This window comes from Dendroctonus ponderosae, unplaced genomic scaffold, assembly GCF_020466585.1.
Source record: "Dendroctonus ponderosae isolate FM_Combo_2020 unplaced genomic scaffold, Dpon_F_20191213v2 Dpon_F_20191213_74, whole genome shotgun sequence".
NCBI lineage: Eukaryota > Metazoa > Arthropoda > Insecta > Coleoptera > Curculionidae > Dendroctonus > Dendroctonus ponderosae.
This window is the reverse complement of record NW_026018956.1, coordinates 47,481-63,378: the sequence shown is the minus strand read 5'-3', so window position 1 is coordinate 63,378 and position 15,898 is coordinate 47,481. Positions and strand designations below refer to the sequence as shown.

The 15,898-nt window shown below is 33.8% G+C and overlaps 2 protein-coding genes across 2 annotated transcripts; one reads left to right on the top strand and one right to left on the bottom strand.

Annotated features, from left to right (window-relative positions):
* Positions 1–7,307: 7,307 nt before the first annotated feature.
* LOC109540288 (DNA-directed RNA polymerase II subunit RPB1) lies at positions 7,308–9,354 on the top strand. Its single transcript, XM_019908612.2, has one exon. The coding sequence runs from the start codon at positions 7,397–7,399 to the stop codon at positions 9,278–9,280; it is 1,884 nt and encodes a 627-aa protein (XP_019764171.2). The 5' UTR covers positions 7,308–7,396; the 3' UTR covers positions 9,281–9,354.
* Positions 9,355–10,809: 1,455 nt separating this feature from the next.
* On the bottom strand, positions 10,810–15,720 carry LOC109540289 (glucoside xylosyltransferase 1). Its single transcript, XM_019908614.2, has 7 exons — positions 15,436–15,720; positions 15,227–15,374; positions 13,188–13,319; positions 12,764–12,956; positions 12,208–12,357; positions 11,976–12,148; positions 10,810–11,259 (listed from the first exon to the last, which is right to left on the bottom strand). The coding sequence occupies exons 1-7, from the start codon at positions 15,588–15,590 to the stop codon at positions 11,110–11,112; spliced, it is 1,101 nt and encodes a 366-aa protein (XP_019764173.1). The 5' UTR covers positions 15,591–15,720; the 3' UTR covers positions 10,810–11,109.
* Between the last annotated feature and the right edge of the window lie 178 nt (positions 15,721–15,898).

The following is a 15,898-nucleotide window of genomic DNA, read 5'->3' as shown; positions in this document are numbered from 1 at the left end:
AAAAGTTTAGATTTTTCTTTCAATTTCAAAATCTTTCGAACAATAAAGGAAAAAATACACGTGGAAGGTGAAGCTTTGTGAGGTGAAGAAATCACTATTGGTCATTTTACTTTAAGTCGTTCTCATTTTTGGCTTTTCTGTGCCATTCGTATTGCTATAAATTATTCTTTATAATTGGTTCCGCATAGGTAAACTTTCTAATTAAGAATCATCTCTCTATTTTTCCAGTTTCTGCTGATTTATAAAGTTATTTCTTCGTTCAACCGGTTTCTTGTTTCCTTGTGCTAATTTTTGTCCTCTCTTACTTCCTTTCCTCTCTTCCAGTTCTCTCTATTTTGTGCTATTCTTATCCATCCAAATCCTGCCAGTCTCTTTATGTCGTCATACCTACACATAATTGGTGTCTCTTTTTCCTTCCCATGGTAGCCAACATATTATTGGGCTATTCCATCGGTCGTCTGGAATGCGGGCTATATGTCCTGCAAAATTCCACTTTAGGTTTGTGACTGTCTCGACTATATCTATTTTTTTTGTTGTCTATCTAATCCATTCGTTTCTCTTTCTGTCTTTTGATGTTACGCCCATCATAACTCTTTCCATGGCTCTCAATGTTGTCCTCAATTTATTAACTATTGTCTTTGTGAGAGTCCAGGTCTGTGCTCCATATATTATCACCGGTACTACACACTGTTCAAATATTTATGTTATATGGTATTGCGGTATCTTTCTATCCTTATATAAGTATATGGCTTAATTTCCCGAACACCGCCCTTCCTTGCCTCCTTCTCATTTCAATCTCTATCTCCTTGTTGCCCTTTTCCATCTTCTATTTGTTCTCCCAGATATACTTATTCTTGGATATTATCCAATATGTGGCCATTGACTGTCATTTATACTTGGTCTTGGCTCATTATCTTTGTTTTTGTTTTATTCATTTTAGACCGATTTTTGAAGATTATTTGTCTAGTTCAGAAATAATTTTTTCAAGGTCCGTTGTGTTGTCGGCGAATAGAACAATATCGTCTCCAAATCTTAAGTGTGATATTTTGGCTTCATTAATGTTCAGTCCTATATTTCCCCATTCAAGCTTTCGAAAATGCCTTCCAGAGCTAAGTTAAAGAGTTTTGGGGATATTGTGCCTCCCTGTCTTGATTTCAATGTTGTGTTTTTCTTTGTGTAGCCTTGTTTTTGCCTTTGCTCTTGGACATACTTTTTTTKAAAGATTCTTGTACGKATGTTYGCGCTTTGTCTAGTTCTTGAAATATTGCYCAATTTTCTTCGGAGTCGARTGCCTTTTTGTGCCTTGTTTTCTTTTCCTTGTGCTTCGCTGGTCATTTCCGCTATTAGATCATCTCCTCCTRGTGCCTTGTTTTTCTTCATTKAATTTATAGCATGTATAATTTCTTCTTCGTTCCCTTCTAGTATCTCTTCAAAGTCAACGTTGACTACTTTTCCTTTGTTTTGGTTTCCTGGTGGTSTTTCTGTTCTTGGTAAGTAAAGGTCTTGATAGAACTTATGGGCTGTTTCTTTAATTTTGTATCTGYTTCTTGTTTCCACATTGTTATCGTCTTTTAGAGCTATTATTTGGTGTTTTCCTTGTTTCTTCCTTAGGCATTTAAGGTTTTTGTTTTCTTCAATCACCTTCATTCTCTGTCATTATTCTATAGTTCGCTTCTCTATCCTTTCTTATCCTTACCTCTTTTCTGATATTTTGGTATTGTTCCGTTGCGTATAAACCATTTTTATACAGAGTTCTTTTTTCTTCTATCTTTAGTTTGATCTCTCACCAATCTATGGTCACTCCCTGTATTGAACGAATTCAGAACTGTTACGTCTGGAATTATTGTTTTGGAAGAAGAAAGTATGTACTTAGTCTATTTCGTTCTTTGTTGTTCCTGTTGGGCTTATCCAGGTCCATTGACTTTGGTGTTTTTTGTTAAAGAAGGCATCTTCTTTAACAAAAATTTGTGGTATACAATCTTTGTTCTGTTAAAAAGTTTGTCCTCATATTACCCCTCTGATTTCTAGTGCCAAATCCATGCTTTCCTATATGTATATTGTCCCTTGGCCTCTCCTTGCTGTCCCAGTATGGCGTTAAAGTCTCCCATGACTATTTCATATTTGCATTTGTTCTGTTGTCTTGAGAATATTATGTCTTCGTATATTAGCTCTGTGTCTTCGTCTAAATTTTATTTTTGCCATACTTAGGAGATGGTCCAATTTTAACAGTAAATAATTTAAAATTTTTAATTGTACTCCTGAAAAAGATGCATTTGTGAAATTGAAAAATAATTAAGGTCGTGTTCTTTGTACGCATAAATTTAGTTTATCAAGGCACATTACAGGTTTCAAACAAGGTAAAAAGATGAAAAAACCCTAAATTCAAAAATCGCTCATAAATGCGGTTACCGCACGATAAAAGCTGATTTCGAAATCATTATCTATCATTTGAACTATAGTTCATAACAAATTCTATATTTCAACTGTGTTCTGGAACATGTTTACTGAATTTTATGTAAATTTGTATAAAGTAACATAAGATAAGCAACAAAAAAATGACTTTTGCAAATGCTTATATTTTGAAAACTCTCTATTAATAGCAGGCAAACGAGATATATAATGATCAATTACACGAGATATATAATGATCAATTACATTAAAAGTTAAAACGGCATTACATTTGAATCCAGTTTTTCGAGTTTTTCCAGTTTCGAGCCTTTTTTGAGCTATTTCCTATAATAATTTTAATATCATGCTAATAAAAGTATTTTTATCGTTTTAATTAGTTTGTTTACAAAATCTAATTGTCTCAGAGGAAATGAAGCCTTCTACACTGAAACGATTTTTAACTTTTACTAAAAAGTATTTTTAAATTTAAAAAGCGAATGAAGCATTTAGAACATAATTAAAATCAATGGAGTACTATTTCTTCATAGAAAGTATTTTTTACTTGATGATTTTTTTACTTCATTGAACAAAAACGCGGACTACACATAAGAAATTGTAAATATTCGGAAAAAAATACTGTCCAATTCTTCACGATTAAAACTGGTCCACCATATCAGCTTTTGGTTGTAAAAATCCGAATGTTGTTCTTATTACTGACGAACAGAACTATTTTTTTCGTGGTCGACTTTGTACATTTTGATGTCAAATCGATCGTTAGATGTTTTTTCACTCGACTTCATTTGTTTTTTGTGAGATATTTGAATATATATTTTTTTTAATCTCCATTATAAAAAAAATACATTGAATTTTTTTTCGGAATTAATAAAGTTATGTATATTAAATTATAAGCGTATAGTTTGTTCATTTCATTGTTCCAAGTTGATCTGAAAACATTAATTTAAATGTTGTATTTAAAAGTTAAACAATTTCATAATTAATTTAATTAATTAAATTTCTCGGCATAGTAGCTAGTCACAATTAGGATTTAAGCAAAAATTTTCAAATAATTAAATAAGTTTTATAAATTATAATGTAAAAATTTGTAGGCTTAAGTAAAACCGATTGCCCAAAAAGAACCTACATTTTTTATTCAAGCACATTTAATTAAAAATATTATAGTAATTTTATATTACTACCGAATATCTTTCCAAACATTTGGCCTAGAGATCTCATTCAAATCGTTTTACACCCTACATTCTTGCAAATCGTTGAAATATGCCGAATTAGCAAAACGAAAATTAATCAGTTATTGTAGTGTCTGATGACCTACATTTTCCGACATCATTTACTTTATGTAAATAAACATATCAACAGAAAATCGGGTGTGAATTAGAAACTGCATATTCATCAACAATGCCGACCATTGGCCTACTGTTAAATCCAAAATGAAATTAAATCTAATAGCAAAAACGAATTCTAAAATTTTCAAACTATTCACACGTTTTTAAAATCTAATATCCGCGGTCCTCAGCCTTCACCCTCGCAGGTATTACCCTCAAAATCCAAATAAACCTTCATATTCTCATATAAAACACTCACACAGTCGCTAAATCGAGAACATACCAAAAATGTCTTCAAAATCATTGTATATATTAACCGTAGTCACTTTAAATATAGTGCCAGGTCAGTTTTATTGTGTTAATGGACCTCATATGTGCCCTAAAACATCAGACATCGCGAGCAATTGGGATAAAAGTTTGCTTATGCCCACAATAAAAGCTCGATTAGATCAGCATCTGAGCGAAGATGATAGTTCAGAAGATTTTATTCAGCTCAAGAAAATTGCTGATTTGGTAAATCCAGTGATATCAGCATTCGCTCAAGGAAAATCGGTGATGTCTGACGTTCTGGCTGATTTAACTGATCTTGACGAAGACAACATTAATTGTACGGCTCCTGGTCAATACAAGGTTACCAAAAAGCCAGAATCCCTGCCTGATGCGGGAGCCACATCTGAACAACACAAAAAGGAATTGGAAATTAGCGAGACTGTTTTAGACAAACCACCATCCACTTCTAGTAAAGTTCAAGGAAAAACTGTCGCTCCTTCAGAGGAAGCTGAAAGTAGCACTCCAGCTGAAAACGGCCGATTTTTTGCAGAAGAGCATGAAGAAAATGAGATAAGTACGGAACCTACTACTGAGTTTACATCTTCAGTTACAACGCCAGATCCAAAAGCAATTGAGCCTGTGACGGAAATAGACCAAAATACAAAACAGATCAAAATAGAAAACAGAGATACCTCGCAAAATCGCATGCAATCCAAAATGAAAGAAATAGAAAATGAAGATCAGCAGTTCAACGTTGAAACGGTGAAAAGGCTAGGGGCAAGAGTATTCAGTGATATTTTAACAGCTATAAATCCGTGATTTTTTGGGTTTAGTTGCATTTTGTATGTTTTTATCTTGTTGTACGTTCAAGTTATATTTTTAAATAAAGTCTATATTTTGCTTTTTACAGTTGGCGTTTTAGTTTATTTGTCTGTTTTTAGTTTGTTTTATTTGATAAAGGTTTTCAAGTAATTGTTTGGTAAGACTTATTGGATAAGTGAGTTTGCGGAGCAGGTGTGTTGAAGAATGTCTAGATCTGCTCTTTTATGGCTTTTTAGTCCATCAAATGAGAGGTTCGAATGCAGTGCTTAAATGGAAAGCAGTGCTTTATTATGGGCGCAAATGCATACCTCAAAGTATATCTTGGTAAGTATATAAGACTGTAAAAAACTGATGCCATAATTAAGATTGAAAGCTTAACAGATCAATTTATTAGCGAATGTTTCGACTCAGGGTGTTTTATAATGATGTGCAAATACCAGACAACAACGCAGTGGGTTCTAATATACCGGGTGTCAATTTAAAAACTACCCACCCTTAATATATAAAATTATCTATTATTAAAATTCTAAGGGTGACATCTACCCCTCCTAAGGGGTTGAAACAAGGAGGCTAAAAATATTTATTGAAAGTGTACCCCATACAATTAAAATTGCCGGGCTTTTCCGATTTTTCATATTTTCAACTGCAAGAAAGATATTGAGGCTGGGAAGTTTTCAAATTAAAACCCCGTATTTATTTTCGCCTCTAGACGACTGAGAAAATGTTCCTTTCAACCAGAAAAATTAACAAAAATAAAACCTAATTCAAATATTTATACAGGTGTACTAAAATTGAAATGCAAAAATACAGCGTGTCAAACCGGGAACCACCGCTAATTATACAGGGTGTTCCGTAAATATGTTAAAATATTTTAACAGCGTGTTCTTCTAGTCATTTTAGAGGGCTTCTTCCTGATAATTTTTTTAATTTGAGCTTTCGTTGTTGAGTTATTTGATTTCCAAAATGGCGAAAAATATTAGTTTTCGTTGTTATCCTTTAACTTTTTAATGTTTTAAAACGGTTTAACATAGAAACTTAAACTTTGGTATGCATTATAACCTAATTGAGAGCCATTTTATGATATTTTCGTAGTTCAGTTTGCTTTTATGCAGGGTAGAAATGTGGAACCCCTTCCTTTATTTTGTTCAGAACTTTTTTATGTGCACTTAAACTTTTCTCGATATAATTTTTTTAATTACTACAAATTTTTTACCAACTTTTTTATATCTTATTGTTTTTTCCTAAGACGACTAACTAGTGGTTTAGCGAATGGTGGTTGTTCAATCAACCAAAATTCAATAGAATCAACTAATAATGCGCACCAAAATTGTTGTATGAAAACCTTATTAGATTTAAAGAAATTAACTTAATTACTTACACATTTTGAGAACGATTTTATTTTTGAAGAATAAAAAAAAAATAAATATTAGGTATTTTTTCCTGAAGTTCTTCGATTGTATTCACTTTTGTTGAATATACCGTATTTTTTAAATGGCATTTCTTGCACAATCAAGTTTATAGGAGCTTCTTGACCTCTCCCAATCCAACGACTTGGAAAGTTTTGATCAAGCCGAAACGATTTAATTTTTTGCGGGCAAACTAGTGCCCTTAAGAAAAAACAATAAGAGATAAAAAAGTTGATAAATAACTTGTGGTAATTAAAAATATGTTGATAAAAGTTTAAGTGCACATAAAAAAGTTCTGAACAAAACAAAAGTAGGCGTTCCACATTTCTACTCTGTATAAAAGTAAACTGAACTACAAAACACTTCCATAGAATGGCACTGAATTAGCTTATAATGTGCACCAAAATTGAATTTTTTATATTTAACGGTTTTAAAGGAAAACAACAAAAGCTATTATTTTTCGCCATTTTGAAGATCAAATATCTCAAAAATGAGACCTCAAATTAAAAAAATATATCAGGAAAACCCATCAGTAAAAAAAAGGACCAAAGGAAGAAAAGGATCAGTATAAAATGTCTAGGAGAACATGCTGTTAAAATATGTTAATATATTTACGGAACACCCTGTTTTGGTATAGCAAACTATGAAAAAATTAGGAAATTGGACTGATTTTTTCCATTTAAAATAAGCAGGTTGATACCTATTTCCGGTATAACCAGAAGCGTGGTTATCTTGAAAGCATGTTAGACCTCTTGCTCTCCTCAATGACTTCCGTATACTGCCCAATTTTCAAATCTCTCCTAATTAAAGTTTACTAAATACAGCTCGCTTTGGTTCCCGGTGGGACACCTGTATATATTTTAAACTAGGAATTACAATTCAATTTGGAAGTTTCATATTATTTACAGCTTAATTAAAATTTACCAAGCGTGTATTTTTGGAACAGTCTTAAAGTATAGAAAAAGCTCAAACAGTTGTACTTTTTTGAGCCGAATCCCATTGCTGCATATAACACCCGGTATTCAAACATTGTTTAAAACATCAATAAAAATCTAGGGCAATCAATCGAAATATCGTAATCACGCGCGCTTGCAAATTCGGTAGCATATGAGTATAAATAAGCCAAAGCTAGCAATCTAGCTTCAGTATACTAGTTACTCGCCATCCAATATGCAGTTCATTACATTAGTTTGTATTTTAGGTGCAACTGTAAATCTGGCACTATCCAATGAGCTCCAAAAGCGAGATGCAGCTCGCCTTCTCCTGGAGAAGAAACTAAACACCATGGATGAAAATAAAAGTCTACTTGTCGGAGTAACTAATAATGAAGACGAAACTGACGCGAAAAGAGCGAAAAAATCGGCTACAACCACGTTGTGCGTGGAAATAAGGCCTAGTGACGTTAACGAGAAGCCATATCAGGTATGCGAATCTGCTAAACCCGGGTACGAAGAGACTGTGCCAGTTGGAGGGTACCAACAGGCAGCACCAGCTCCTTATATTTCTCCTGCAACGAAAACCGCTCCTCCATCTGCGGTCTCATATGCTACAGCCAAAACCTATCCAGCTTCAGCTCCGGCTACAAAACCATATGCCGCAGCTCACGGCGGACCCGCGTATTCCTCATACAGAGAAGCCGAAGAAGATGACGATATTGATTTCGACGAAATGAATATGAGAATGAGCGAAACCGAAACTCTACAAGCTCTGAATGATGGTATTGATCCACCCATGATGAGAAAAGCTACTGCTCGTGGTGGTGGTTATGGAAGCTATGGTGCTCCCAGCTATGGTGCCCCGCATTATGGAGCTGCTTCACATGGGTATCCAATCCCATACGTTCCAGTCGAACCAAAGAAACTTCAACATAGCGGAGTGGTGATAACGTGTCAACCGAATTTAGCTGGATATGCTCATGGTGCAGCAGCGGGAGGATATGGAGGCTCATCCGGATATGGTTCCTACAGGGCTTCTAATGGCCAAAGAAAACCTTATTCTTATGGTTCGTACTCACAGCCGCCTACTTACAAGGCACCAACCAGTTATGGTCCAGTTGGTCCAGCTGGGTCCTATAAGGCACCCGCATACAGTGCACCTGCTTATAAAGCCCCAAGCTATAGCGCTCCAGCTCCTATTTACAGCGCTCCCAGCTACAGCGCCCCGGCTCCAAGCTACAGCCCTCCAGCTCCAAGTTACAGTGCTCCAAGCTACAGCGCTCCAGCGCCAAGCTATAGCGCTCCAGCTCCAAGCTACAGCGCCCCAGATCACAGCTATAGTGCTCCCAGCTATAGCGCTCCAGCTCCAAGCTACAGCGCTCCAGCTCCAAGCTACAGCGCTCCAGCTCCAAGCTACAGCGCTCCAGCTCCTAGCTACAGCGCTCCAACTCCAAGCTACAGCGCTCCAGCTCCCAGCTATAGCGAACCAGCTCCAAGCTATAGTGCTCCCAGCTATAGCGCTCCAGCTCCTAGCTACAGCGCTCCAGCTCCAAGTTACAGCGCCCCAGCTCACAGCTACAGTGCTCCAGCGCCAAGCTACAGCAAACCAGCTGCAAGCTACAACTCCCCCCCAACCTCAAGTTATGAACCAGAGCATTATCCAGCTGCTCCCAGTTATAAGCCCCCTGCAACATATTCCGTACCTCACTTGAATTTATACAGGAATGCCGAAGAAGAAACAATGAGAGCTGCAGGTGCGTCGGTAAATAAAAAAGTCGAAATGACCAAGAAAATGGAAGTAGCTCCCAAAGATGATGTTGCCAATACTGAAGTCGGTAAAAACGAATCAAAAGTAATGGCTGATCCACAAGTGAATTCTTCGCCCAAGAGTACCACTGCTAAACAAAGTAATCTTGCGAAGAATGTAGATGTTGAAGATGAAACGGTTGGCTCGGCTCTACCTCAAGCAGATATGAAAATGGCGGGATGGGCTGCCCAGTTGCGAGAAGCCCAAGCGGAACAAAAATGGAATCCAGAAGCCAGAGATGCCGAAGATGGCAAATGGAAGGATGAGATGAGAAGTTCAGAAAACCATGTGATGGAAACCGACGACGCCTGAAGTGATACATGCCATAGATTGTAGATATTTTTTGTACTTTTATATTACTTGAATTTAATAAAATATATAAAACAGCAAAGAATTTCATTTTTGTGTGACTGGGAGGAAAGTGTGGTTTTTCACTTTTACATTTTAGTGGTTGCTCATTTGAAATAGGAATGTGAATCTAGTAAACTTATCTATATTTATCAACTATCTATCTATAGATATCAAATATCAACGTATTATTATTATTAGAGATATGCATGTTTGTTATTAGAGATATTAGTGAACGCATAGAACTAAAAACCCTACATTTGTGTAACATCTTGCAATTAAGACAAAAATTGCAAAATTAATTTAATCTACTGCATTTCCGTATAATCGGATACATAAAAGTGCCGCGCAAACAAGTAACAGGTAATATAAAAATCAAAAGTTGATCGTTTGTTTACTGAAATGTATGGAACACATTATACATTTATCCTTTAAATGTTTTATACATTTTAAAATATTTAAATATTTAAAACGTTTAAAGGTATTTTATTATTAGCCATTTAAATACGTGAAACAGTAGGTATATTAGATTGTATTTTATTTGAAATTTCGATAACGCTTCGAGAGCTGTACCTAAAATTTCCCTGTTGTTAGGGAGAACAATTTGTCCATAAATAGGTATCACCCAAACTATAAATAAATTCGCACTCTGGTCTGCCACCCTATTAGTATGTGTCATATTTAGAAGAAACTTATTATATAAAGAATCTCAAACGGCATATACATCTTAGGTATTATCAACTTTTGAATTTTTCTATGCCATATGTTTTAAAACACATAACGGTAATGACAAAAAACCTTAAACACTTATTATTGAAACAGGCTTACCTCGATAAAAATGTTCCCATAAATTACAAACCAAGCGTAAGTAAGTACTTGCAGATGTAAAGCGTTTGGGAACAGAACGGCTTTAATAAATTATAAAAAGGTTTAAAAAACCGTCAACTTCACATTTGACAAAAATCATCTTCTGCATATACCGAGAGTCAACAAACTTCAGTAAATTGTAAAAATAAAATTTTATATTTTTATCACAAGACTGAAATAAATAATTAATGGGATAATAAATTACAATATGGTCGTTGCCTCTTTTTTTTATTTGGTAAAATTGATTAACGAAGAACAAGAAAGTGTCCTACAAATGTTGTCCTTATTCTGCCTAGCCATAAAGATTTTATCAGCAATCAAAGTATAAACGCACACAAATGTGACGTCGTAGGGTATGTTTCAGCTTCGCGAAAATAAAATGGTTTATCGATACTGTATGGTGCAGTAAAGCACACTTATGTGCTATTACTCCCCACCTTCATTTAAGCAAATTTAAAGTTCAAAAAATCTGATCGCGTTATAACAAAGTTTATTTTCTGCCTTAACTCCGTTTTACTTTACTGAGATTCCACAAACAATTGTTTTGGATTAGCTTTAGGTATAATAAAATTATTTGCATTTGACATTGTTCTTCATGGGAAACACACATTTCAAAACAACATATATATATTTATTATCTGGATATTTATTTAAAATATGTTACAATGTTAAACATTTGTAAGCTGTTTTTAAATGATATAGGAACAATTTTGGCACAAAGCGAAAATACTGATACATTTTTTCTACTTTAGTCTAACTGTGTATAAACTGAATAACACTCAAAAACAGATCTCATGTGGAGATTCTCAAAAAATACATCATCACATGTTTATTAACATTTTGATTTGGCATGTAGCAATTTTGTTTTCAATTACATACATTAAATTATATTAGTTTTGTTTTAATCTATGGGACGGATCGGCCAGTTAAGTATTGTCAAAATCCAAGTCTAAATATCTTCGGATGTTTTTTAAAAACACATTTTTCAACTTCCCACAGTTCGTGTTTTCTAACGTATCTAAATGGGCTTCGACGGGTTGATAAAAGTCTCTGTAAATATCGCTACCTAACTGAAACTGAAAAGGAAAGAAGTGAAGAAAAATTTGCTTTAAAACTTATTTCAAATAATATTCAGTTAACCTGCTCAGTTAAAAACTAATAAGACATCAGAAGTTCGTGCGCTATATGCTCTTGGGATTGATCAGAGATCTTCAAGCCTTAAAACAGCTTTGAGATGAAAAATGTGAAATTTTCAACCAGGTCAGGAACCTTACTTTGGCAATTCAGTAATATAAGAAAGCTCAATGTATAAATATTTGGACCCAATAGTCAGTAAATAAATCGTATTTTAATTCATATTTCAAAAAAACATTATATTTTAATTTATATTTGAAAATCGGTTGAAAGTATTGGAATCAGCGGTTATATTTTATCGAAAAGGCAATTCCCGACTATTTCTAACCTCGACTTCCTCTAATTTTAATTAGCAATGTTTCATTAAATCCTTGAATATTTGGCTCATATCCATCATTTCAGTCTGTCCCGATTCTGTCCTAATATATTTTTTAAATTGGGTTTTATTGCTATTTCTAAACCTCGTATGTATACGGAACAGCTGAACATATTCGCTCAGTCGTTTATTTTTGACAGACCGTTTCAAAGACAAACTTTTTCATTTTAGATTTGATCAAAAAATCCCAACTTTTACAAAATCTGGAGTAAACACTGCTAATTTTAACGGATATTCACGCTTAAAAACCTAGATGTATGAAACAAGAAACTTTATACATACCGAGTAGAATACATTATAAATTTCCTTAAAAATTGGCTGTTTTTCAGAATGGAAAAACCCTCTTGAGCCATGAATTACCGCAACGCCATTCTTCTCTGCAGCTTTGCATATACTTGAGTACATACAATGGTCTGGCCTATAGTTATATCTGCAGGAATAAATAAAGAGCTTTCCTGCAATGAACGAAACTTTATATGAAACAAGAGAGTATAATTAATTGAATTATTCTCACCTGGATGATAATGAAATATAATATTGATGATATCTTGATCGCCCCAAGTTATATGGAGTTTATATTTTTTGTAAATGGGTACGACGTATTCAGTCCACTTGAATAATCTCATTCTTGTTAGATTCATCAACATCACGCCCGAGTTTACTCCTAAAATAAATATAATCCTTCTCAAGAACATTAACTGTAAAAATGTTTAGTGCTAAGCTCCACTTCTGCTCTTGCGTTTTAAATTCAGAACATACTGATCTGAGCTAGTTTCCATTTTGCATAAATAAAGTTAGAAAAACAGGTGTATATGAAACTGAATTAATACGAAAGAAAAACGCGATAAGTTCATAGTACCTGTTTGGATTTGTTTGGTGATAAATTTGCTAAATAGATTGGATAATCTGCATAATATAATGTATTTGTTAACTGTTAAAGAAAAAATAAATATGGAAATTTTGCATTTGTATTTGTATTTGCAATTTTATATAGACTTGCTAAACAACTTCACCACTGAAGTTTAGTGAAAGTTGTTGGCGCTGTTCGCCTACAATATCAGATTATTTACCTAACTTTCCATAATAGGGATGTTTTGCAAAGCGGTTATACCACGCAATAGCTGGATCTTCATGCTCTGGGGCCAAAGCCGCCATTTGACTGGCGTTAAATTTATTAAAGTATCTCCAAATGCTTTCAACGGGGGTTAAAAATAATGTGTCAGTATCCATGTAAAGTAATGCATCCACATCCGGCAAAACGTCCTAAAAATGTAATTTCAAGTTGAAATTTGTTCTTTAATCGTGAGCCACGATCTGTATAAGAGCGTTCCTTTCTAGAGTTTAAAAGTATAATTATTTAGACATAGATAAAAAAACATATAAAATGTTAAGAAGTTTTTTACTGAAAAATAGCTAATAGAGCAATATCAATTCCAAAGAAACTTGAGAAGAAGCATTTCAAACGAAATTTTCATAAAAAACTTAATTGCTTACAGGTAAAAAAAGCCTTTGAGCAGCACATGGTTTAAACAGTTTCATCCATTCACTGCCATCCTTGGTGGGAAAGTTCAATGGAAGAATTCTATACGAAAATCCGTTATGCGTGAATTCCTTCCATTCACTCAACTGAAAAAAAGTCATAACAATTACTTAAGTTTGAGTAATAAAATGCATGTTTTCATAAGTGGGCATCTGAGAAATCACCATTATAAGTACGCATTTGAGTACATCACTATCGGCTTGTGATCTGACTATTGGTCAACTAATACTTTCGGGGTGCACAATCTTAGAAAATCGGCAGAGGTCTAAAATTGTTTGGCCTCCGCTCCCAATTTTTTTTCATAAGTTCACCAATGCGTCAAGTACAATTATCTACTGACCAAACGAACCGAAACCGTGCGAAAATAAAGTCGAGCACGTACTAAGTGTGCACAACGGTAAGCTGAAGACATTTTCAGGCTTCTCAAGAAAAAAATGTGGATGAACAAAGGGCGCGAGCCAAATATTTCACCAATCAAATTCAAAAAAATGTGCCTTTCACCGAAAGACTTGCTTAGGCATTAATCGGTACCAAAAATGTCTGTTATTTCACTTCATAAGGAATAACCACTGGGTCAATCTGAAAGCCCAATTATTTTACCAGCCCCCATATACGAGGTGCTTTACCATCACGTGTAAAATTTTTTATCCTATAAAGTAAATTTAAAATTATTTTTTTAAAACAGTTTCAGATTCAGCTTATTTAGGAATTTTACTGGATTAAATTATAAATTTCGATATTCTTTAAACAGAGTAAATAACAAAAATTTTCTGTTAATAATTGCAGAATTCGAGAAAAGGTATTACATGCATCCCATGAACGCTTTCCCATATAAATAGGGTCCAACTTTTTTCCTTACGACATTTATTAGTTAAGGAATTTAATATGCTTAAAATCGTTTTTTACTCATTGCTCAGTCACAAATGCGTAGAACGAAAACTGGTTATTGGTTGTGATTTAGGAATCACTCCCAGAACAGTTTCCGACCTATTAGTAGTCATAAGCTGATTCTAGCTTGAAAATGCCACATCCAAAAACCTGTAGTTTAAAGGGGCAATACGAAAGCACCAACAAAAAGGTATTTAATAAAAAAAGTATTTTTAGCGGCGTCTTTTAAGGGCAGTTCTATCTTAGCAGAGAGGCTAAAATTTTTGTTTTCAGGGGGATTCAAAGGATTCCCACATTTTTGTGGCAGTTTTGATGTTAATATTTACCCTGAAGTATAAAAAACGAATAAAATCAATAGTGAGATTTTCAATTAATAAATTACAAAATGGCCCATTATTTTCTTGAGGAAATAGTGAATGCATTTTACATAATGCAATTGCATATGGGAACACCAATTCAGAAAAATTTACAAAAAAAAAACATGGAATCACATCATATTGCAAAAAGGGGACTTTTGCGTCATTGGAAATAAACAGCAAATCTTCAAAAATTTAGAACAAAATATCAAAAACTAGTGTCAGACAAATTGCTTTTCAAGAAGAAACCACTAAATTGTATGTATGGAAATTCTTATTTATAACATTGCTACAAAGTCCTAACGCTTGCTGAATTGCCAATGGCTGAGGAAACATTCTTACAGAAAGCAAGGCATCTTTTTTATAGACGCAGTCGGGTTCACACACAGTGGCATTCTTAATTCTTATAGTGCCCATATGTGATCGGATAAAAATCCACATACTTTTTCGAATCTGGGTAAGTTTTGTTTTAATTTGCCGCTGCCGTAAAAGCTAATAAATGTTACTTATTCCCTTCTTGCATCAACGTCTTCAATTATCTGCTTGAACCGCTTAATCTTCTCAACCGCTTAATTGAACAAGAGTATTTTAACTTATTTGAGTCAAATATTAATTTAAATTCACTGAAGATGCCAGATCCCGCCTGGTTAGTTGTTAATTCTAGTTCAGCAACTTAAAGACATCAATAACTAACAAAGTATTCTTTCAGATCCTTAACTCTTCGATGTTTAAATACCTATTGGACTTACCTTTTCATTTAAATTCTCTTTAAGTTTATCTTCTGCTATTACAATAAAGTTCAGGTATCCTTTGCTAAACATTAATGCTGATTTTATTAAAGTTAGAGTCTCATTTAAACGATCTCCACAAGCCACAACTGCGACCACCAACTCATTGCTAAAATAAAAACATGTACAAAATATAACAAATCAAACAGAAATAATTTAAAAATGTTTACTTGTTATAAAATAGATTTTCCGTAGTAGATAATTCCGAATAAAGTTGTTCTTTTTGACTTATTTGCTTAATACTATACAAATAAAAAATTATTACAAATATTGAAATAATAACTGCTACATCTAAATATAAATATAAACGCATTTTAAGTTTCATTTGTCTAGAAATTTGAGATTCATATTAAATTCAATTTTTAGCCACTTTTAGTGCATTGTTTTCATGGAAGAGTTTTATTTATTTATTTATCAGGCAAATTAACCTAATTATGGTTACGGGTTCTATTCTACGTCTTTTACGCACCAGCTAAGACCATTGACCTTATTTTTGTCTGGGCAATATATACAAATATGTTATAGCAACTGGCAATAGATGCATGATTTAAAAAAAATAATTAAACCATAAATTGTTATTAAAGTTAAAGACAAATCAACAATATAGAAAATTTAATGAATTATATATAGCAC

Coding starts and splice junctions, on each gene's coding strand:
- LOC109540288 (XM_019908612.2), top strand. CDS start 7,397: ATGCAGTTCATTACATTAGTTTGTATTTTAGGTGCAACTGTAAATCTG.
- LOC109540289 (XM_019908614.2), bottom strand. CDS start 15,590: ATGAAACTTAAAATGCGTTTATATTTATATTTAGATGTAGCAGTTATT. Junction 13,320..15,226: donor AAGAGAATTTAAATGAAAAG/GTAAGTCCAATA, acceptor ACTTTTTTTCAG/TTGAGTGAATGGAAGGAATT. Junction 11,260..11,975: donor TTTATAATGTATTCTACTCG/GTATGTATAAAG, acceptor TTTCCTTTTCAG/TTTCAGTTAGGTAGCGATAT.